This window comes from Carcharodon carcharias, chromosome 13, assembly GCF_017639515.1.
Source record: "Carcharodon carcharias isolate sCarCar2 chromosome 13, sCarCar2.pri, whole genome shotgun sequence".
NCBI lineage: Eukaryota > Metazoa > Chordata > Chondrichthyes > Lamniformes > Lamnidae > Carcharodon > Carcharodon carcharias.
In genome coordinates, this window is record NC_054479.1 from 53,601,175 (window position 1) to 53,624,160 (window position 22,986).

Consider the following 22,986-nt stretch of genomic DNA (forward strand, 5'->3'; position numbering starts at 1 on the left):
CAGTTGTTGAACTGACAGTGCACTAAAGACCTTGTTACAACTACATGATATCTTCTTGTTGTAAAGGGAACCACATTCAGTCAGGGTCATTTCCCTTGCCTGGCATTCAGAATTCCAATGAATGACACTAGTCTTATAATTTCACCGATTTGCAGTTCTTTAATCTCCATGCAGTTCATGCCCTAAACGATTCATCTGCCAGAGATCCACTGACCAAAGGCTCAAACCTGCCCTCATCTAATGTTTCACAACCAACTAAGGACCGCCCTCTTTTATCAATGTCAACGAAGGGTAAAATTGAATGAGGCTTAAAACCCTCCCCATTGATGCAGTATGCATGTTGGGAATCTGGAAGTATGCGCTAATATGATTTTATAGTTTTTCATTTCAATAAGCTCCCAGCTGGCGAAGTTTCCCACCCGAAGCGTGAAGTTGGAAGGTTTTCCCTTGTAATGTTTTCAGGCTGGCAGGGACTGTTGCAGTGAAGTGACACCCTGTTACTCACATGGTCCTCCAGGTTCCAGGTTTCAGTCTGATCGCTGCTGGTTCCGCTGATATTACTTCCTGTACGCCTGCACATAAACACAAAAGACGAGAGATCTAAACATGAAAACACCAGCAGTTCTACAAGGGCTGAGCTTTAAAAAGCCTTTGTTCTTGGCGTGTGGGTGATGCTGGCAAAGCAACATTTGCTGCCTATCACTAGTTGCACTGAAAGCATTAAAAATTGACACCATAGTGTGAAACTGGAATCACGTATTGACCAGACAGGTTAGGGGTGGCAAGTTCCCTTCCTCGATCAGTTGGGTTCTGGGGTCACTTCAGAGATTTGAGCCCTTCAGCTGACACTGAAGTGCCGTATGGAGGGTGCAACGTTAAACTGAGGCCCCATCTGTCCTCTCAGGTGAATATCCCATGGGGTTATTTCAACCATAAGAACAGATCAACCAGTCAGTATCTCATTGCTTTTTGTGGGATCTTGCTGTGCCTAAATTGGCTGCTGCATTTCCTGCATTACAAGAGTGCTTACACTTCAAGAGTGCTTTTTTGGCTGTAAAGTGCTTTGGGACACTCTGGGCTTGTGAAAAGTGCTAATATAAATGCAAGCTTTTCCTTTTAAAGTGAATGTTGAAAACATCCCCCCTGAAAGATGATTAAATCATGCAGCAGTCCCCCCCATTACTCAAATGAAAACCCATCAATAGATTCAAAACAGAACTAAGCTGCTCAAGTGGCCAAGTGCACAAAGGCATTGTCTGAGGCAGTTCTGGGTACATGGAACAAAAGGTTCAGAAGTTCCAATTTGAGTCAGTGCAGTATCTGGTCCAACTGGCTCTGGGTTTAGAATAAAACCAGCTGGCATCTCTGCTTTGAATCATATTGAAGGGTTTGGTTTGATTACTGGTGGGTGTAGTGTTGGTTTTGGCTGTGATGCCCTCCATGACCAAATAGCCTAGGGACACTCTCTATTTAAGTTTACCCAGGAAGAAGGGCCACTTGGGATGAGATTGTCGAGAAGAATTGCCACTGTGACCCTCAGGCATACAGCACATTATCCAACAGAATGTTGGGCCCAGTAGAGCAACTCATCCTGTTCCTGATGCTTTGGTTACCCTATGTCAGCTTAATACCATTGGAAGCCTTGAGTTTAGCAGAGTTTAGTGTCAAGCTTACCACACAGCCCTAGGAGGTGATCTAACCACTAAAGAGATTGGTCTGCATTCATTCTGGCATGTTTGTGTGTGTGTGGAATGGTGTGCGTGTGCGAGGAGGTGCGTGCGCGTGCATCGGGGTGTGCCTGGGCGTTTGCTCATGTGCGCATTTGCACGTGAGTGTGTGCACTGCTGTGCATGTTCACTCTTGACAGTGCAATGCTTCACTCATTTGCACTAGCCGACTCTACCCACTCCATCAGTTTCCCAATACGATCACTTGCCTGTGCTTTGTGGTATCCGTGGTTACTGTGATGAATTCTGGTGCATTCTCCATGGCGTCGAAATATTCAGTCTCCTCATCTTCATCACTTGTCTCCCCTTTCACGTGTCGTGCTCTTGCTGCATTTAAATACACTTACATTAGAACATTTTCATTGTGGTGGTAAACGCACACACTGCAGTTTTCTTTCTCCTTGTAAAGCAGGTGTGCTGCTTAAAGTGAGGGATGTCAGTGTCAGGAAGCAAACAGTTTAAAACTCCCTCCACACTGCTCCATCGATTGCTGCGCAGTAAAATTGAGCAGCTGCTACAAAACCCCTGGTTATATATACCCCTGGGTATATTTTCTCTGTGCAAAGTGAAACAAAAAGGTCCTGAAACCCTGCATCAGCGTGACATTTCAATCTCCCGCATTGCTCATCCTCACAGCCTTTCCGAATGGCAGTGCCAATTTATTGCCAAGCTGTGAGCAGTGGTTTTTTCCCTAATCTTGTGCCCTGTTAGTATCTCAACAGATCAGGAACAGCAGACATTTCTTATTAGTTCACAAGTAGGGCTGGAACATATGCTGGAATTAGGAGATTGTCACTTCAAATAAAAGTTAATGGTGTGGATTGAATGTGAGGGGCAATGCATCAGGTTGGTTAGCATAACAGCTACCCATTCTGTCTGATGAAAAGCAGTTCCAACTGATTAAAGTTGAGTTGTCACATAACGTTACAAGAACCTCATTATACTTAATGAGTTATATAACATCACCCACACAGCACTATCTACAGGAATGTTGTTAATGCTGTTTTAATTAAGTTATAAATACATTTGTATGTTATATACATCAGATGATTTCCAACATTACTAATACAGGTTAACTGGTCATTATCAGATTGCTCTTTTTGGGAGCTTGCTATATGCAAATTGGCTGTTGTAATTCACTACATTACACTTATTCAAAAAACTGTTACTGTTGCTGTATGTGCACAGGACTGGCCCATTCCTCACTCCTGCGTGGTGGCGATCGCCTGAGCCATCTTTCACTTTATCTGGAGGTCGAAAATGGATCATGTTTGCAGGGACACAATGAATAAGCCTCTACATAAAGGGGGGAAAAAAACGTGCCCAACATCGCCCTCATACTGATGGCCACCTTTGTGTGCGGCTGCATCAAGCTGTGCATAGATCCTTGGTACGCAAACACCAAGTGTCACTCCGTGCTGAGGTTCTACCTGTCCCAGGTGTTGCAAAGGATGGGTCTGGCCATGCTACCGTGGAACGCTCCAAGTAGTTGGACCATGCCATACCATCTGTCCCCTGTGGAAAGATTTATGCAGAGAAACACCTTTGACCACAAGTCCATCAGGCAGTGGTCAGCATGTAATGTCCTAATGGCCCTGTGGGAAAAGAAGATGGTGGATCCTATCGGATGGTTCCCCAGGCAGGCTGTCAAAACTTTCCAACAAGCACCAAGATGTAGCTTGGCTGGTGCCAAGAAAGGCTTTCCCTGTCAGATCCTTCCTACATGCGAGGAGTCTCATCCCCTCTATATGTTGCCCTTGAGGTGCCTGTGGTGGGGAGGAGACTGTTGTTCACCTCCTTGTGGAATGTGCCTTTGCAAAGAAGATCTGGAGAGAGACGCAGTGGTGTTTGCTGAGGTTCACCCCAGCCAGTTCCGTGACACAGGATTCTGTGCTCTACGGGCTGTTCCAAGGGACGCACACCAAGACAAACATCAACTCCAGCTGGAGGATCATCAACTTGGTGAAAGACGCCCTTTGGGCTGCCCGAAACTTGTTGGTCTTCTAGTGCAAAGAGTTGTCCCTGACCGAATGTTGCAGACTGGCACATTTCAAGGTCCAGGACCACGTGCTGAGGGATGCATTAAAGCTTGGGGCAGCCACCACAAAGACGCAATGGGAAAAGTCGCTGTCTGAGACCTTTCTGCCATAGTGCACCAAGGGGCTGGGAATTGTGCAGACCCCTCGGGCTGTATGACTCACAAGGAATGTATACAGTGAAAACTAAATGTATCATAATTGTATTGAAGCACCTCAGAGTGCAACATGATCTATGTAGATAACTGGAATTCCATTGCATTGTTTGACTGTCTATAATGACCATGTTGAAATGTCTGTAATATTCACTGATTGTATTGAAGCACCTCATGATCTAAGTGGAAAGGCTGAATATAATTGCACTTTTTGTGATGGCCATTTAGAAATTTTTTGTAATGTTCATTCAGATATTTTATGAATAAAGTGTATTTTTCAAAAAAAAAGCTCTTCCATTGATTGCGGCTCACCCGTGGATTCTACCACAGGGTACTTGGATATAGCCTGGAGAGTATCAGCAGCTACTGCATGATGGTATTCCAGTTGAGGTCTCCAAAGCTGGTATTTAAGTATACTTACATACACTTGTACACATCATTTGGGAGGAAAAAGAACTCCCCTCCCCCTCTCACCCCGCCCCCACAACCGGCTTCAGAAGTGCAACAATTTTTTAAAATTCATTCATGGGATGTGGGCAGTGCTGGCTAGGCCAGCATTTATGGCTCATCCCTAATTGCCCTTGAGAAGGTGGTGGCAAGCTGCCTTCTTGAACCATTGCAGTTCTGGTGTAGGTAATTGAAGCTATCTTCAAGAAGGAAGATAAATTATGCTGTGGAAGCTATTGAGCTATTTTCCTCATTGATAACAGGTGTGATGACCTTTGACCTGGAAATTCGTAATTTCTTTATAAGGTCTGTGGAATTTGTAATTGTTTTTAAAAATGTTTGAAAAGGCCTTTTAAGAGTTTGCATCAATTGTAAAAGAATCAATTGCAATTTTCTTGTATAATAAGAAATATTGGTCCATGTGTCCTGGCGGCACTTGACCTGGATGAGCTACCAATGGAGGTTAAGTTACAAAAACAGCCATGTAACCAGACACAGAAGACAAACAAAGAAGCTCCTGCAAAAAAAAGACAGGAGCTCTTTGAGGCACTGTGTGAGCTAGCTAAAAAGGTCTAAAACCTGGAAAGCTGAGATACCAGCTTGGAGGCATGAAAGAACTCCATTAGTTCAGCCACAATTTTCTGCACGAGCTTGGCACGTTTTTCTACCTGATTTTTTGGGGCCACACAGCTGTGCAATCCTTTGAATTGGATCGGGGAAATTGTTCCGGTGTTTCACCAGAAGTGGACAAACCGTGAACTGGTGTATTAATGGTCGATTGGTGGAAAAGGAATTAGGACTGTCATGATGCAAGGGAAAGAGGGTTCGTAGAAGAGTGCCTTGTTGATGATAATCGTAATAATGAGATGAAAGCTGTTGTTGGGTAGGACTCCTGACCCACCGTGCATGAATAAAGAACAGTATATTGTGGACCTGTTATCTACATAGTGACACATGTCTGCAAGGAGTGCATAAGACATATCCTTGTTATATCCATGATGTAAATTTACCTATTTATTTGAAGTATCATTCGCCTGATAATTCATGTCTAATTTGTGTTGTTCTGATTTGTGTTGAAGTAAAGTTGCAAGAAGTGGAATCTTGTTGGCAATTTCTTCATTGGGGAGTAACTTGGTAAATTTTGTTATTTTGGTTTATGGCTTCCCCATGGATATCATAACAGAGGGAAAATCCTGATAAGCATTCTCCTGAATCACCTACTTCCTTTAGTTGTGCAAATCCTCCCAGCGACAGTGAGGCTTCAGACCTTTCTGAGGAGCCTCCAACATGATCTTTGTTGCTGGACAAATCCAAGGAAAACAACAGAAACTCTTCATTGTATTTACTGACGTGACCAAAGATTTTGACTCAGTAAATTGCGACTCTGTGGATTGTGCTCCTAAGATTTGGATATCTAGGAAACTTCATCACAATCCTGCAAATTGCTCAATGATGATATGACTGCAACTGTCTTGAATGGGAAATCTGACGAGAAGCCTTCAAAATCCAGACTGGTGTTAAGCAAGGCTGTGTGATAGGCCCCATTCTATTTACAATCTACTCGGCAGTGGCTATTCACCTCACCAAATATCAACTGCCCTCTGGTGTCAGTATTAAATATTGTCTAGATGGAAAACTCTTTAACCTCAGCTTGAGGATGTGCTCAGCCAAATATTGCACCACCCACATATGTTGAAGGAGAGACTCAGGAATATGTTAGGCACTTTACTTATCTTGGCTGCCATCTCACTCAAAAGGTCATTGATGAGGAGATCTGACACCAGACCAGCTGTGCCAGCTCAGCCTTCTACAACCATGTCAGTGAGTGTTTGACAATAAAGACCTCCTCAAGTCAAAACAAATCCTTGTGTGCACAGCAGTTGTCGTCACTACACTTCTGTACTGAAGTGAGACCTGGACTATATGTGACACATAAGAGTGCTAGAGAAATCCCATCAGCAATGTCTCTGCTGCATCCTCTGGATTCAATGGGAGAAACAGAGAAAAGGCTTCAAAGTCACTCTGTAGCTCTCCTTGAAGCACGGCAGCATTGACATTAAGCTTGCTACCAACTGTTAAGAATGGTGCCAACTTGTTCATCAAGCTGCATCACACTTTCAGTCACAGCATTTTAATGTTGAGGCAGAGCGACAGAAGAGAGGGAATGAAAAGGAAGCAAATGCTGCATTCCAGATCCCACTGCCTCATGGGACATCCTTTTCCATTGCCCGAAGATATGTGGGCCAAGATTTAGCCTGTTCAGTCACACGATGATCCATGGCAGAAACTCACAACCATGAGCAGACGTCACCCTTGAATCGAGGGATTGCCAGCATGTGAGCATTCAACTTTGAAGCTAGCCCCTTCTTTTCTGTAGCCTCCTCCAGCCCCTACAACCCACATTAGTGCCACAAAATTGATGAATGTAAGGGTCATCTGAGGAGCCCTGGGGATTGTGACCCTCCAGGAAAGATATCTTGATTATCTAGGATTTGTGTTGGGGTGAGGACACCTGATTTTCACCACTTCCCATGCCACCCCAATTGGCCACTTTCCATGTAATGGCAATGGATTGGATCATGCCTTTGGAGGGTGGCCAAACCATCCTGTCCTTACCCAATGTTTATAAACACACACTTCCCAATATGGACGAATAAACTTTCACAGCACTCCAATGTAAAGGGCTTCCCATGCTGCTCTTCAAAGAGCAGACCTTTGTTTGAGACTTATCTAAAAGACAGCACCTCCAGCAGTATCGCATTGAAGCTCCAGCTTAGATGATGTGCTCAAATCAGGGAGTAGTTCTTGAACCCACAACCATCTGACTCAGGGACAAGAAAGCTCCAAATTGGTTAAGACTGCCTGGAAGTGACTTCTTGGGGAGTTGCATGACTTCCACTCTCAGTTTCCATTCAGTCCTCTACAAGGTGGGAGATTTCTTAAATGTTTCCCCCTCAAGCCATGAAAGGGTGGAAGGAAGGTTATATCTAGAGCATTTGTTGACTCCTCCAGTGAGCCATGCAGCTGGAGGAAGTGCAGACAACACAGACACACATGTGATCAAACTCCATCAGACCAAGAGGGCAATGAATAAAAGGAAGGATTAAGATAAATAACTAAACATATGAATAGGAGAACTCAAAGCAATGACAGCTTGTCTCAGCCTGTGATTTGTGATAAGGAGTCTGTCTCTCTACCACTTTCACTGTGAGTCTCTCTCTCACACACACACACGCACACACAATCTGTCTATTACACATTATATAATCATCATTTCACAGTGATAACTGATCATTAAGCATCAAGCACATTACAGACTACTCAGGTTGGAGCATGTTGCTAAGAAGGATATGAGAACATAAGAACACATGAAATAGGGTTAGGGGTAGGCAATGCAGCCCCTCTCTCGTGCTCTATTATTCAATAAAGTCACGGTTTATTTATCTCAACTCCACCTTCCTGTCTTATCCCCACATCCCTCAATTTGTCCAAAAATCTATCAATAGTGTTGAATACACTCAGTGGCTGAGCATCCACAGCCCTCTGGAGTACTGAATTTCAAACATTCACAACCCTTTGAGTGAAGAAATTTTCCTCATCTCCATCCAAAATGGCCAAACTCTTACCCTGAGACTACGACTCCTATTCACAGGCTCCCCAGCTAAGGGAAACAGCCTCTCAGCACCTACACCGTCAAGCCCTTTCAGGGTCTTAGGTGTTTCAATAAGATCACCTCTCAGCCTTCTAAGCTCCAGGGAATATTATTTGGAGTGATCAGGGTCAAACTGAACTGATTAAAATATGAGTTTTATATATAACATTTTCCTTAGGGCATTCAATTCCTGTCTGCAACGGATACTTTCTGTTGCCACAATTTTTGGTCACATTTTTGCATCAACATTCACTATTGTGAACTGCTATGTCAACAAGTCTCACTCAGTTTTGCTATGTGATGGAGATGTGGTGAGGTTTAGGGAGGGAATTTCAAAGCACAGTCCCTGAGCAGCTGGTGACATGGCTGCCAGTGCTGGGGTGAAAGGCAGTATGTGCACAAGAGGCAAGTCAGAGGGGTGGAAAGTCTTGGAGTGAGGATTGTAGGGGTGGCAAGATCATAGAAATAGAGGTAGGCTAGGCTATGGAGGGAGTTATTGAGGGGTCATGGGCCATTATTGGTCAGCCAAGATGAGGTGGTGTTACAGTGTGAGATACAGGCATCAAGTCTTACAGAGGGTGGATGATAGCAGGCCACCAGGAGAGCATTAGAGTAACTGTATCTGGAGGTGACAAAGGCAATAAGAGGCAAGGGTGGGTGATGTTCAGGGGATGGAACTGGACAGTGTTTACGAAGAGTATATGCGATTGGAAAGTCAGGGCAGAATAGGATGCTGAGATTGAGAACTGTCCAGTTCAGCCTGAGACAGTGACCAGCAATTAAAAATACTATCTAACCATTTCAACCTCACTTCTGATCTGCAGTCTGAAGTTTTCAAGAAATTTCCAGCCAACAAACTTCCATTACTAAATAATAATTAAACTCTGACTGACCCCACCATCTGCTTACATAATGACAATTAATTCCTGTGGACTTCAAGAGACATATCTTTACCTCAGTAGTAGATTTACAGAACATTCATGGGACAGCACATCATTCAAATTATAGCACATATTCTCAAAAATGATGCTACAAGTTGAGTATCCTTTATCCTTGGGACTGATTGTGTTTCAGTTTTCAGATATTTTCAGTTTTCGGATCTCCCGGTTAGCTTTAGTCTACAACTATTAGGTTTTTTCTCCATTTGCCAACTCTCACACACCCTATTTCTTATTTGTTAACACTTATTACACCTAACATATTACATTGCTTTGTTAACAATCAAATTAACTGCATAGCTGTTCAAAAAAAGTTCCATTTTTGGATGTACAGATAAACGATATTCGACCTGTACTGGATATATTATGTAATAAGACAACTAAGAGGGTAATTGTAATTTTTTTGGTGTGATTCAGGACAATGGAAATGAAAACTGGCAAAAGTGTACAGGGATGGTTGAACTGATGTCATATATTTTATACCAAAACAAAATTACCCTCTATAATGATATGATGCTCCTGAAAATAATATAAACATATGACAGGCTAATAAATTTTCCCATCAATAATTAACATGTAATTAATAAAATAAAGCTTTGATAATCTTATACTATTTCATAATAGTTCAGTAAAATCTCAATCGTGCAATATGTCTATTGGTTTGTAACTCTTGGATCAGATTTTGGATTGTGCATTTTCAAGTATATTAGAGACGGTCTGTGTAACACTGAAAATGTTTTGCTGTCACAACCCAAAGCTTCTGCCTCCATCCTGAATGATGATGAGTTACTCTGTATTCCAGACATGTATTGGCAACCTCCTGTAGGCAAGATGTGGAATCAGATGTCTTCGAGTCATTTAAAGCACAGTATTCCCAGAGGAGGGGGAAGGTCCTTCTGCAACATTTCACTGTCCACCTTCAATCTTTATGCCAACAAGGACATTTTCAACTGACTGTCAAATACCATTGACAAAGTTTGATCACCTGCCTCAGTGGATCCATACTCTTGCTCACAAGCAAAGAGACACCCAAGGATTTTCTAGAAAGTAAGTTGCTGATCACCATTTAGGCTCCTCCTTCTTTCACAGTCAGGCTCTTCAAAAACAGGTAATGCTTTGTTGACTGCTGCTCTGCGTTATGGACATGTTAAGACTCCTTGGTCACTTCCAATTTTATCCTTCCAATATCATTCACAGTTTGTGTCTGTCACCCATTTTTGCTTCTCATGTGTAGTAGTACATACCCATTAAATCCAGCCCCAACCTGTTGGGGGCCGGGGGGGGGGGGGGGGGGGGGGGGTGAGTGTTGAGGTGGGGGGGCATTTCTGATGCAAGTACTCCCCCACGCCAGGTGTGTGTGCAGTGCAACGCAGAAAATGATGTTCCCATCTCTTCCTAATGGGCTCCAAAGTCACAGAATGACTAATTTTAAGGATTCTACCCTTCTGAGCATCGGAAGAGGAGTAGGCTATTCGGCCATTCAATCCCTCAAGCTTGTTCTGCCAATCAGTTAGATCATGGCTGCTCTATATCTCAACTCCATTCACTCATCTTAAGCTTCATATCTCTTGATCGCTTGACCTAACAAGATCTAACAACCTCAGTTTTAAATTTTCAATTGACCTAGTTTCAGAAACTGTTTGGGGTGGGAAGGATGTGCAGAGTTCTAGATTTCCACTAAGAAATGCTTCCTGGAATCGGCCCAATTGGCCCAGTTCTAATTTTAAGGCTATGCTCTCTTGTTATGGACTATTTCTCTATAACTCCTCTACAATATTCTTTAATCACCTTAAATACCTCAATTAGAACAATCCTTAATCTTCTAAACTCAAGGAAATACAGCCTTTGTCTATACAACCTGTCCTCATAATTTAATGCCTTTAGCTCCGATATCATTCAGAATACTGAACAGTAGTGGCCAGCTCATTGGTTCTCCACGAGGTCGTAGTTGAAAACAAAACACAAGATTTACTAGCACTTACGTCAACATTCCTCAACTATGCCAAAGAAACAAGGTGTTGTTGTTGTACTTCAAGAGGCCAGTATAGAATGCAAACAGTGAAGTGTAATGCACCATTTCTTGTGTGAGAAAGTGAAAGAGAGAGAGACAGACAGACATATAGACAGAGGGAGAAAGAGACATACACAAAGATGAGAGGCAGAGAGAGAGAGAGAGAGAAAAAGAGAGAGAGAGACAGAGTCACGGAGACGGAAAGAGAGAGAAAGAGACAAGACGAGAGAGAAAGACAAGGGGCGAGAGAGAGAGAGAGAGACAGGGGGCGAGAGAGAGACAGGGGTGAGAGAGAGACGGGGGGAGAGAGAGAGACGGGGGGAGAGAGAGAGACGGGGGGAGAGAGAGAGACGGGGGGAGAGAGAGAGACGGGGGGAGAGAGAGAGACGGGGGAGAGAGAGACGGGGGAGAGAGAGACGGGGGAGAGAGAGACGGGGGAGAGAGAGACGGGGGAGAGAGAGACGGGGGAGAGAGAGACGGGGGAGAGAGAGACGGGGGAGAGAGAGACGGGGGAGAGAGAGACGGGGGAGAGAGAGACGGGGGAGAGAGAGACGGGGGAGAGAGAGACGGGGGGAGGGAGAGACGGGGGGAGGGAGAGACGGGGGGAGAGAGGGAGGGACGGGGGAGAGAGGGAGGGACGGGGGAGAGAGGGAGGGACGGGGGAGAGAGGGAGGGACGGGGGGAGAGAGGGAGGGACGGGGGAGAGAGGGAGGGACGGGGGAGAGAGGGAGGGACGGGGGGAGAGAGGGAGGGAGACATGGGGGAGGGAGAGACAGACAGGGGAGAGAGAGAGAGAGAGAGAGAGAGGGAGAGAGAGAGCAAGATATGAGATGGAGAGAGAGAGGCATGAGATAGTGTGTGCGTGCACGTGTGTGGGTCATTTCTCTCAAACAGTATCACCACACAGAGAGGAGTCTGCCCTTTTTACAATACATTAAACACAAAAGTTATTATTTGTTGTGGAGAATTTACCAACCACCTACTGTTACGTCATCAGGAAATCAAACGGCAGTAATCTAACAAGGAGTTTACATATCATTAAAAATCACAAGGCTATTTCTTTGCACTCAATCCACCCTCAAACCATCTGTAGCAAAGATATTCAAGTTGCTAAGAATCATCATTGCTGATTTCGAGAGATAATATGGTACTAATTACCACAAGGTTCTATGCCTGGCATATTTTAGAATTCAATTCAAGAGATATGAACTGAACTTCAGTAGTGTCAACCCGGGTGATGGAGAGGAGGATAAAAATTGTATTTTATAGTAATTATCAATGTCAAACACTGCTGCAAGGTGATCTACACAAAACTATCCCTAATGGGGTGTCAAACTGGCAGTCTAACTCAGAGAGAACTTAGTTGTTGGTCCAAAGTGTAACAACATCATATTTTAATCAAAAAGCATTTTGATTATTTACAGCCAAAATGTGACCCTGTAAATGTATCAAAATACATCAACTTGCACATGGCAAGAATGGAGTAAGGCTCAAAGCTTCAAACAAAAAGACTGGTCAAATATTTCATCATGACAATGCCCAGCTTTCTAAACTGATATGAAACGAATTATACATGAGCCACAGCCTCAACACTCCTGTAATTTGGCATAATTACTCGACTCCTTCCTTCACAGCAGAGCTGTCACCGTACATTCTGCTTACAGCATGACAGATATTCGAATAAATCTTGACGCATAGTGTGTTAAGTGGGAATCAATGTTTCCCACCCTGCAGACTGTAAGGAATGAGCAACTTCAGTTCCAGTTTTGTGTGTTACACGGTGCTGAAACTAATTACGAATTTACAACAGTGACAGAGGAAAAAACTGGCTGATCTATCAAGCCTCCCCAGTACTCATTTAAAATAAAAGCAAAATACTGCCGACACTGGAAATCTGAAATTACAGAAAATGCTGGAAAAGCTCAGCCAGTCTGGCAGCATCTGTGGAGAGAGAAACAGAGTTAATATTTCGAGACTGTATGGCTCTTCTTCATCCCCAATACTCATGCCTGCAGCGTCACGACTAGACACTTTCTAACTCCCCACCACCCACCAGGCAATCAAAACAAGTCCCGGAAATCACCCTAGCTATTTGTACATTAACTGTTAATCCACCTACCTTTAATATGGTGCGATCTCTGTCCCAGCCAAGAACTGGTCCAGCTCCCTTTTGAAGGCATACAAAAGAAATACTTTCATTTGTATCTTATCTTTCACAACCTTGAGACATCCTAAAGTGCTTCATAACCCATTAAGTACTTTTAAGCGTGTTAACTGTTTGGATATAGGAAACACAGCCACCAATGTGCACACGGCAAGCTTTCACAAGCAGGAATGTGATAACAATGGTCAAGGGATAAACATTGGCCACGACACCAGGAAAAACTCTCCTGCATTTGTTTGAAATAGTGCCATGGGATCTTTTACATCCACCTAAGAGGGCAGGTGTAGTCTTGGCTAGACATTGCATCTGAAATACAACACCTCTGTCAGGGCTCCCTCAGCACTGCACTGGAGAGTCAGCCTGGGTTATGTGCTCAAGCTTCTGAAATGGGACTTGAACCCACAGCTTCTGACTCAGGGGTAACTGAGCTGCCAATTGAGCTGCACCTACTTTAAAAAAAAGCAGCAACCTGAAGGCAAACAGGATTTTGCAGCCGGAACAGGTCAGAGGCACATGGGGACACAACACAGTAGGAGACCAGAAAATCGCAAGCAATCCATCAGGATCCTTTTAACACCTACTCCTTCCAATAATCATTAACCAGCGGTATTGTAATAACAACTTATATTTTATAGAACCTTTAGCATTGAAGAAAATGTCCCGACAGACACCAAATAAAGAGAAAGATATTAGGAAGGGCAACCAAAATGAACAAGTAGACAACATAAAGGCATGGTACAGTGGGACATTGTTTCAGTTATAGCGAATGTTAACAAAGTCACAACTTACCTCCTTCAATTTTGTCGTGTTTGTTTTCTTCCCAAAATTAAGTTTTTTTGGATAAACAACAATAATAAGGAATGACTCAAACAGTGATATCTGTGGAACATTTGGCTAATTTCTTTTTTACTTCCACTCCTCAGACTGACAGAATCCATATACAAATTGAACCAGTTCAGCTAGTCAGCTGTGACTACAGGATAGGAAAACAGATTAAACTGGTAAATAAGGAGTTATCTCTCTAAAGCTCATAGTCGTTCTCCCATTCTCTCAAAATCGGCTGTGGATGATACTCAGCAAATAACCCGAAGAATAACTATACCTGAGCCTTGGGTTTGTGGACTTAACTAATCAATAGGAGCATTTCTCTCAATCTGCTCACCGCTTGCACCATAGGTACATGTGGCTACTGCCTCTGATGAGAGAACAGCAGCACAGATGTGGCGGAAATGCTCTGGAGTGTTACTTCAACAGCGCAGGTGAAAGTGCACTAAGACCGGGACACATCTAAGCCTCTTCAACCCTCTGCAATGCCTCCAGGAACTCCCATCAGTGCCATGTTGAGGGTTGGAGCTTAGGCAATGGATTCTTGCCTTTTCTCGAATTCCTTAATTTTCTCTCTGTTACACAGTTAGCTCACAGTGAAGGACGTGGCTGATCACGTGAGGCTGATACCAATGGACAGGCACTGGCTGCTCGTCAATGTCAATATACCACCCGTGACATCCCTGTCCTTGCAGGAATCAGAAGGTGAGTCATGCAGATGCTTTCTAATGAACATCGTTACCATGTAACTCTTGTTGTCACTGAGAGCAACAACAGGACTCTGCCGAGCCATGACACTTCAATGTGCGAATTGTCCTCATCCAGTCTGCGTGTCAGATCAGCTAAACCAAGAGCTGCTGTCAGGGGTACTGAACCACACCTACAGCATTGCTCAAGAGCATAGAATTCATACTTCTCCTTAAAACAAAGTGGTGTGATGCTGAAAATCTGAAACCACCCCCCCGCCCACCCCAACGCAGGAAATGCTGGAGATACTCAGCAGGTCAGGCAGCTTCTGCAGATGGAGAAACGGACTTAACGTTTCAGGTCGATGGCCCTCCATTTAAGAAAGGCAACATTTTTGAGCAAAAGCGATAAACTTCCACACCATACAGCAATCCTTTTCCAGTGGCAGAAAAGCCATCTATGCCAACTGCATTCTGTATCCGTCCGCTATGAAATAGAGCGGGGCATCCCTGCGGCTGATTCTTCCTCTGTCTCCTCTTCATGCAGGGGCCATTGTCCGCTCCTATACCCATCTTCAATAGCATAGCTAAGACTATGTGGGGAAAAGCGGGTGGGAACTAACTGACATCCTACGCCTGTGGTATCATCAGTCCCCCCTCCAGCCCTACCCACCAGTAAATGGTATAGAATTACGCTGTATAGGAAAGTCACCGTTTACAGCCTGCTCTGTACTATTAGTTGATCTTACACAGGGTAGCAGTGGGGTTATCACTGATATCAGTTTGCCGGAACCAGGAAGGGCAAAAATCAGTCAGGGTTAGCACTCTTGGGGGTAGATTTTCTGATAGTCACTAATTTTACTGAAAAGGTAGATGTGCTTATAGGGATAGGTTTCCTACTTTAGGCCTGTGTCTACTACAATTAGCAAACAGTGGAAAATAAGCCTCTTGGTCACAAACCACTTACTCCTGCTGTAAAGGGTATTGGGGAGGACAAAGTGGAGAAAACTAGAAAGAGTTATTAGTAACGCTGGTCTGTGTTGATTCCCTAATGGCTTACTAGGCAAAGCAATGATTCCTGACCCGAGCCTCTGATAGTTTAGCAACTAGACAACAATACTGTGTACAAAATTTTCTTCATCAGCTGCTGGTGCCAGTTACCCCTTCTGGCAGCTTTGCTTTATATTGTTCTCAGGCAAAGTAGGCAAGTGAAGACCGATCTATTTTTAAGCTTGCACAGGAGAATTCAGTCCCACCCCTAGTTAACTGCTCATACGTCTCGGTACTATTGGTGGGATGCTGCCCACCAACGTTACTGCCTTCAAACCAACGCTTACCAACTCTGGTTGGACATATTCCTCTCCTGCCTTTGCTTACCTGACAGAACCCATGCTCACGGCACATCACCTTCCTACACCAATTGGAAAGTGAACAAATGCTTCATTAGTGCAATTAGATCATACTTGGCCTTTGATCAAACTGCCTTTTCTTCAACATCGCCAATCATTTTTATAATGAACCAAGTGTTCAAAGAACATGTTGAACAAAAACCCCAGTACTTTTTCTTCAGGTTTGCTTGCGGCAGTGTCAGGAGATTAATCTTCAATTGCTGGAGACTCCAGGACAATCCTGTGGGGTTGGCAACACCAAATTCACTGCATGAAGCACTTTGAGGTAATTCAGCTTGTAAGGCATTAGGTAAATGACATGGTTATTACACTTGGCAGAAAAAAAGACAATGTCTGGGGTTTTCCATGCCAGGCATGTTTGTTGGTGTGAGCAGACAATATGGCATGATTGGCTTCATGATGGCATGAAACCAGTTTGCGATCATCTGCTCAGCGTGCCGATGGTGGGCTGCATTTCCCGCCATTGGATGTCGGGAACCTCTCGGAATACACCTGCACATCCTATAAGGCCAGCCTGCCGGACTCATCCACCGATTCCCCCCCACCCCACTGAATCGTCTGCCCATGTAGGCAGGAAAACACACTGATGTGTTTCACAGTGGCGCATAAGCAACGTGCACCTGGTGGGCTGCACTTCGCTCGGGACTTCAAGATTTGTTTGTCTACCTTGCTTCGGTCAGCACTCGCAATCATCAGTGCCAGCCTTCACAGACAGCACCATATCATTTTTAGGGGGGCTCATGGGTAGGTTGCTACCTACCAGATCAGCCATGTACGGGTGGCTTTTCAATGGCCGCAGGGCAAGGTCTTGCTGGGGGAAAGGGGGAGAAGTGGCCTCAAGCAAGGGAAGAGGCTGCAGGATGAAAGCTGTACTGGGAAACGAAGGTATCCCAGGGTGTGTGGAGGGGGAAAGGTTGATCTGTGGCAAGTGGCCTCAAGGTGGTGAGGCTGAGGAGGCAGTCCAGAGGAGATGAGGACATGAGAGGGTACATGTGTGAGAATGGGTGGTGATGTCCATTGAGCTGACAGTTAATGTGTGATGGGCTTGAGTGTGTGAGTTTAGAGTGATGAGATGTTTGTCAAACCCTGGCTGCACGGATGAGATCATTCATCCTCTATCTGCATTGAATGGCCAACCTCTTCTGTGCAGCATTGGCACTGACCACCGTTGCCACCGCCTGCCATACTGGATTAGTCATGCTGCTGCCCGTCCTGCAGACAGAGCGAGGGTAGAGGACAATGCGTCGGACCTCCATGGTATCCAAATGGCATTCCAGGGACATATCATTAAACCTGGGGGCTACCGTCTTTTTGCCTTTCGTGGACATCTTCCCTGCAGTAGTCATGGGCTGGAAGCACTGAGATGTGTGCGCGCGGCTGAACTTTAAATGTGGAGCCTGGTGTGATGAAGCGGCAACATGATGATGTGGTGTGCAAATGAGAGCCCGCCCGCCATGGAAGCAGCGTATTTCCCAGGAACGCATAACTAATGAGGCACGTTTGGGACGATGCGGTATAGAAACCCGTCATCGCAGCCGGTGGGTAAAATATCGCTTTACCTGCCCCCTACTGCACTTAGTGCAAATCTGGGACGATTCCACCCAAAGTTACTATATTAAATGCCATACATTGAAAAGCGCTGAACCTAAGATTAACAGCTCTCTGAATGGGTCTATCATTAAATGGGTTCCATCTGTCCAAGGTGCTGCTGATTGTAATGGAGTCAATAGTAATACAGGAATAATAACACTCTAACCAACATGACATTGATCAAACAGCAAATTGATTATACAAAGTCTCCTCAGTGGTTTATGGGCCAATCTGCAATAGACGTTAGTGTGGCCTATTCAGGGAGAAGTCATGAGCGCCGGCGTAGTTTAAAGAGTGTGATTTATGGAATGAATGAATCAGACCAACAAGCTCACACAGTAACCGAAGGGAAAGAATTCTCTCATTCTCGGACACCCCTTTATTCTCCACCAAATGTTTCCCCCAGTTCCAAAGGTGTTGCTTCCATGTTTGAGTATGAGGGGAAAATTTCCTCACTGATGCACCCATCACAGGTTTGGCGAGGAGGGTGCCACTTCCTGATAAATTCCCCCATCCTGTGCTGAAAGGTGGAATCTTCCCTGTGGTTCCATGAGTACCAGTCACACTCCAGTTTTTCATTTTTGGCCTTTATCCACTAGGTGACCGGGTCAAGTCCTGACCAGTTGTTGCTGTGAGGGAACCAAAGATCAAACCCGATTCTTCCTTCACTGAACTTCTGAACACAGATACTTCCAACAGACGTGCCCTGGGTAGCAATCAGTTGGAGGAATCCTGGCTGCTCTTCCTCTCAGGAAAACAACACCAAGACCTATTGTAGCGTCCCATGTCATTGTCAAACGGAGCTCCACCAACTCAGCAGACCAAGGCTGCTTTGCTTCTGTGACTCATTGGCTAATCTAGCTAAGCATCCGATGAATGGTATTGAACAAGAGACAGACTTTAACCATGAGCTCAATACGAGGAGAAAGATGACAGTAGGAACCGTTCGCTGTGTCTGCTGATATCACTGCGTCAGCCAATAAGGTGGAAGCAGGGCAGGGCTTACAAAAGGACTTGGGGCAGTCAATTCTACAGCAAACAGTCTATTTAAAGCACGTAATCTATAGCAAATAGTCTATTTATCCCATGCATTACAGAGGAGTCTATTTAAACGGTGCATGACAGCAAACATAGTCTATTTAAGAAGAGTCTGTGTGAACTACAGCAAACAGAACTCATGAGTGAAACTGCAGCAACGTCTCCTGATAAAAATGCAGGTTTATTTCTTCAGTAAAGTGCAGTGAATGGAGGATATTTATTTAATACAAGTTATGTGCATAGAGTCAATGCCAGTCAGTTACAGCAGGCATATTGACAAGGGAATCTCCGAATCAAGTCCAATCTGGTCAAGAATAGTGGTGTCACGATAAACAGCCGAAAATATAATGATTTGATTTGCATGGTTATGTTGCATGAATTTGTAAGCTAACATTAGAATGTAACTATCCTGAGATTCTGGTGATGTGTGCAGTGGGGTCAGAAGTGTTTCAATTCTCCAAGGTTATCTGTTCTAGTTGCATGGATTTGAGGCGTATTTGACGCTAGGACCCTGGTTCTGCGTTATTAAAAACAGAAAATGCTGGAAGTACTCAGCAGGTCAGGCAACACCCGTGGAGAGAGAAAAACAGAGTTAAGACTTCAGATCGATGGCCTTTCATCAGAACAGGGAAAAGTTAGAGATGTGATAGGTTTTGAGCAAGGGGTGGGTGGGACAAGGACAAAAGGAAGGTCTGTGATAGGGTGGAAGACACGAGGAGATTGAATGATAAGTTTTTACATTTCTGTTGTTTCACCTCAGGCAGTCAACACGAGGTTTGAGTGTACCTAATCTATACAGGTATTGTAATAGCTCTAAGTGCTCTGGAAAGAATGCAGAGGAGGTTTACAAGAATGTTGCCAGGGTTAGGAAAGTGTAGCTACGAGGAGAGATTGGATAGGTTGGGGTTATTTTCCTTAGAACAAAGAAGGCTGAGGGGTGACTTGATTGAGGCGTACAAAATTATGAGGGGAATAGGTAGAGTGGACAGGATGAAATTGTTTCCCTTGATGGAGAATTCTAGAACCAAGGGATATAGATTCAAAATAAGTGGCAGAAGGTGTAGGGGGGACATGAGGAAGAACCTTTTTATGCAGAGGATAGTGGGTGTCTGGAATTCGCTGCCCAAGTTGGCGGTAGAGGCAGAAACTTTAAACTCTTTTAAAAAGTACCTGGATCTGCACCTAAAATGCTGTAAGCTGCAGGGCTATGGGCCGGGTGCAGGAAGGTGGGATTAGAAAGGGCACCTGGGTGTCCTGGCTAGCATGGACAAGATGGGCTGAATGGCCTCCTTCTGTGCTATAACTTTTCTATGGTTCCAAGGGTTAGTTCTACAGGGCTAAAGGGAATTGTGATAGGACAGGGAAATACAAAGATGTGCCTGGAGCAGGTGTTGCTGCTTTATGAAAGCTAAAATAAAAGAAAAACCTAAAAACACAAGAAAAGGTTGGGGGTGGGGGGGGGGAGGAGAAGGCCTTCTCAATTTCCCTGCTCCTTTTACTCACTCTAACCTGTCTCTCTCTGAACTTGCTGCACTCCGTTCTCTCAGGTTGAGCCTTGGCCCTGTAAGATTCATTTTTCTGTCATTTGATCTCTCCTTTCTTCCATCCTGTCATTGTCCCACAAACTCCTAGCTCAAAACCTATCACATCTGTAACTTTTCCTGATTCTGATGGAAGGTCACAGACCTGAAACGCTAACTCTGTTCATCTCTCCACAGATAGTGCCCAACCTGCTGCATTTTCTGTTTTTATTTCAGATTTCCAGCATCTGCAGTGTTCTGCTTTTCGTTTTCTGTGGATTCTTTCACAGGCCAGTTCTCTTATTTCCACTGCACACACCACAGGAATCTCAGAATAGTTACATTCTAACAATAGCATGCAAATTCATCTAAGATAACCATACACATCAAATCATTATATTCTCCAAAGCGCTATCTAATCAAGCATACTTGTATTACTGCAGCCTAAGTGTGGCTAAGTACTGGAAATATGACATAGATGGATACTATAGCTGAATCAAGCTGTTCCATGGCTTCCAAAGATGAAGTGATTTATGAAAATCTTTGGAACTGGAGATTATAGACAGACTGTGAACTAGTTTGTCATTCATTCTAACAGGTAACTTATAGTTTCTGTTCCAAAAATAGAATTTTTAAGAGGCTTTGAGAGTTAAGTGAAAAGTAAATGAGGACAGTGATGTAAGGGCTTGTGGGCAAATGGGATTGTGATGCTGTAATACCAGGGTTTGTATTCTAACCATAAGTGTGAATATTAAGTTCCTTATCAATTATATCATTCATCGCTGTCTCTTTCGCACTGTACAATGCCAGCGCCTGACACGCACTGTACAACGCCAGCACCTGATGCGCACTGTACAACGCCAGCACCTGGCATGCACTGTACAACGCCAGCAACTGGCATGCACTGTACAATATCGCTGTGTGACATGCTCTATACACACTCTGTTAATCATATGGTTCAATCATATGAGTCTCCTGACCACTTTATGCTGAACATGGGATTTCTGTGTCTGCACTAAAACAGCTGGGAACGTTTCTGTTCTGAATATATTACAGGAGTTTTGAGGCTGTGGCCCATACAAGGTTCAGATTAATGAAGCCAGTTTCATTTTCATACTCTTTTTCAATCACTACCGCAAACAGAATGCACTTGCAATGTTCAAGCAGATTTGGTGTTCAATTTTTAAATGTCAAGAATGCTTTGTATTGAATGTGGTATTTTTAAAGCCACTCACTATGGCAACGGCTGCAGTTGTTTTAATGCTCAGAGCTCAAATCCTAGGAAAGATCCACGGCTGTGGTAATGGAAGCCTCTCTTGGGGTCAGTGCAGCAATTGGAAAGAAGCAAAGATAAGCTAGCAATAAAATCAAAGCAAAACACCGCGGATGCTGGACATCTGAAATGTTTCCATTTAATGAAAAGTCATCGACCTGAAACACTAACTGTTTCTCTCCATAGATGCTGATAAGTTTACCAGAATTTTGTTTTTATTTCAGCTAGCACTTCTCCTTCTAAGTGTTAAAAGCAGGATTAAGGTAGGGGCTAGAAAAAGAAAATGTTAGCCTTTAAGTATTCCGTTAACCAGTGTAATTTACTTCACAGTGAGTTCCAAATTATGAATTTAACAGGGTTACCTATGTAATATTTTCAGTGGCAGATAATAGTTAGAGACTTGAAGTGACATGTGCAGAGGTACTGTTAGATATAATGACCATTTGCACTATTTCTAGTGAAATGAACAATCTGAATTTTTGTGATGCTTTTAAGGTGGAAAAATATCCTAAACATAATCAGACAAGTGTGTTACCTGAGTCATAGAAGAAGATATTAGGAGGTGACTAAAAACTTTGCCAAAGCTGTGAGTTTTAAGGACGATTTTAAAATGAGGTGGTAAAATGATGGGTTTGCAGGAAATTCCAGAGTGTGAGGCCTAGCCAGCTGAAGGCATGTCCAGCATGTGGGCAAAGGATGGGGGATACACTAGAGATCAGAATCAGAGGAACGCAGAGCTTTCAAAAGATTCTAGAGCTGGAGGAGAGTACAGAGATAGGGAAGAACAAGGCTATGAAAGGATGAAATAGGCAGTCTTGTAATGGGGAGATTATGGGGTTGGAAACTCAGTTTGGGATCAAAGAGAACAATAAGGTTGTGAATGGACTGGGTAAACCTGAAAAAGCTGCTGGGAAAGAAGATAGAATTAGCAGGGTAGGGGGCATGTGACGGGGAAAGACGACAGTGGCTTCAGTTTTCCAATGTTTCACTGAAGGAAACTGCAGCTCATTCAGGCTTGTTTATCAGGCAGACAGTTTGACACACAGAGACAGTGGAAGGGCCAAGAGAATTGCTGGAGAAGTACAGCAGGGTGTTATATAACCTGAATGCAGAAAATGTCTTTAGATTACGTCTCCAAGTGGTAGTACGTAAATGATGAAGAGGAGGATTCCGAAGATAGATTCAGGGGTGGGAACAGAAACCACTGCTGGAAATGCTCAAGAGCACGTACGTCGTTTGTGATTTTGGTGAGGGTTAGATCAGTCCGTCGCAGGGACAGAAATTCAATAGGTGTTGTTCTAACATGGGCGTTGCGTTGATCACTGGACTTGGGGTTAGGAAGCATCCATCTATTTCATGGTTTGACAAAGGAAAGGAAGGTGGGAGATAAAATGGAAGTTTACATGGACAAAGGGGTCAAGAATGGGTTTTTTGAGGAGGAAGGTGATGATGGGAGTTTTGAAAGTGACTGGGACAGTACCGGAAGAAAAGGAACCATTTACAATGCCAGCTAGC

At 44.0% G+C, this 22,986-nt stretch overlaps 1 protein-coding gene across 2 annotated transcripts in view; it reads right to left on the reverse strand.

Annotated features, from left to right (window-relative positions):
* The window catches only part of LOC121285910 (oxysterol-binding protein 2-like), a 195,142-nt gene that overhangs the window by 44,999 nt on the left and 127,157 nt on the right, over nucleotides 1-22,986 (reverse strand). The window contains exons 4-6 of one of the 2 annotated variants that reach the window (XM_041202852.1): nucleotides 13,086-13,133; nucleotides 1,937-2,054; nucleotides 506-572 (exon numbers count right to left, since the gene is read on the reverse strand). In XM_041202852.1, coding sequence (XP_041058786.1) covers nucleotides 506-572; nucleotides 1,937-2,054; nucleotides 13,086-13,133 — 233 coding nt within the window. The remainder of the gene's footprint in view (nucleotides 1-505; nucleotides 573-1,936; nucleotides 2,055-13,085; nucleotides 13,134-22,986) is intronic. The other variant, XM_041202851.1, reaches the window with a different exon arrangement.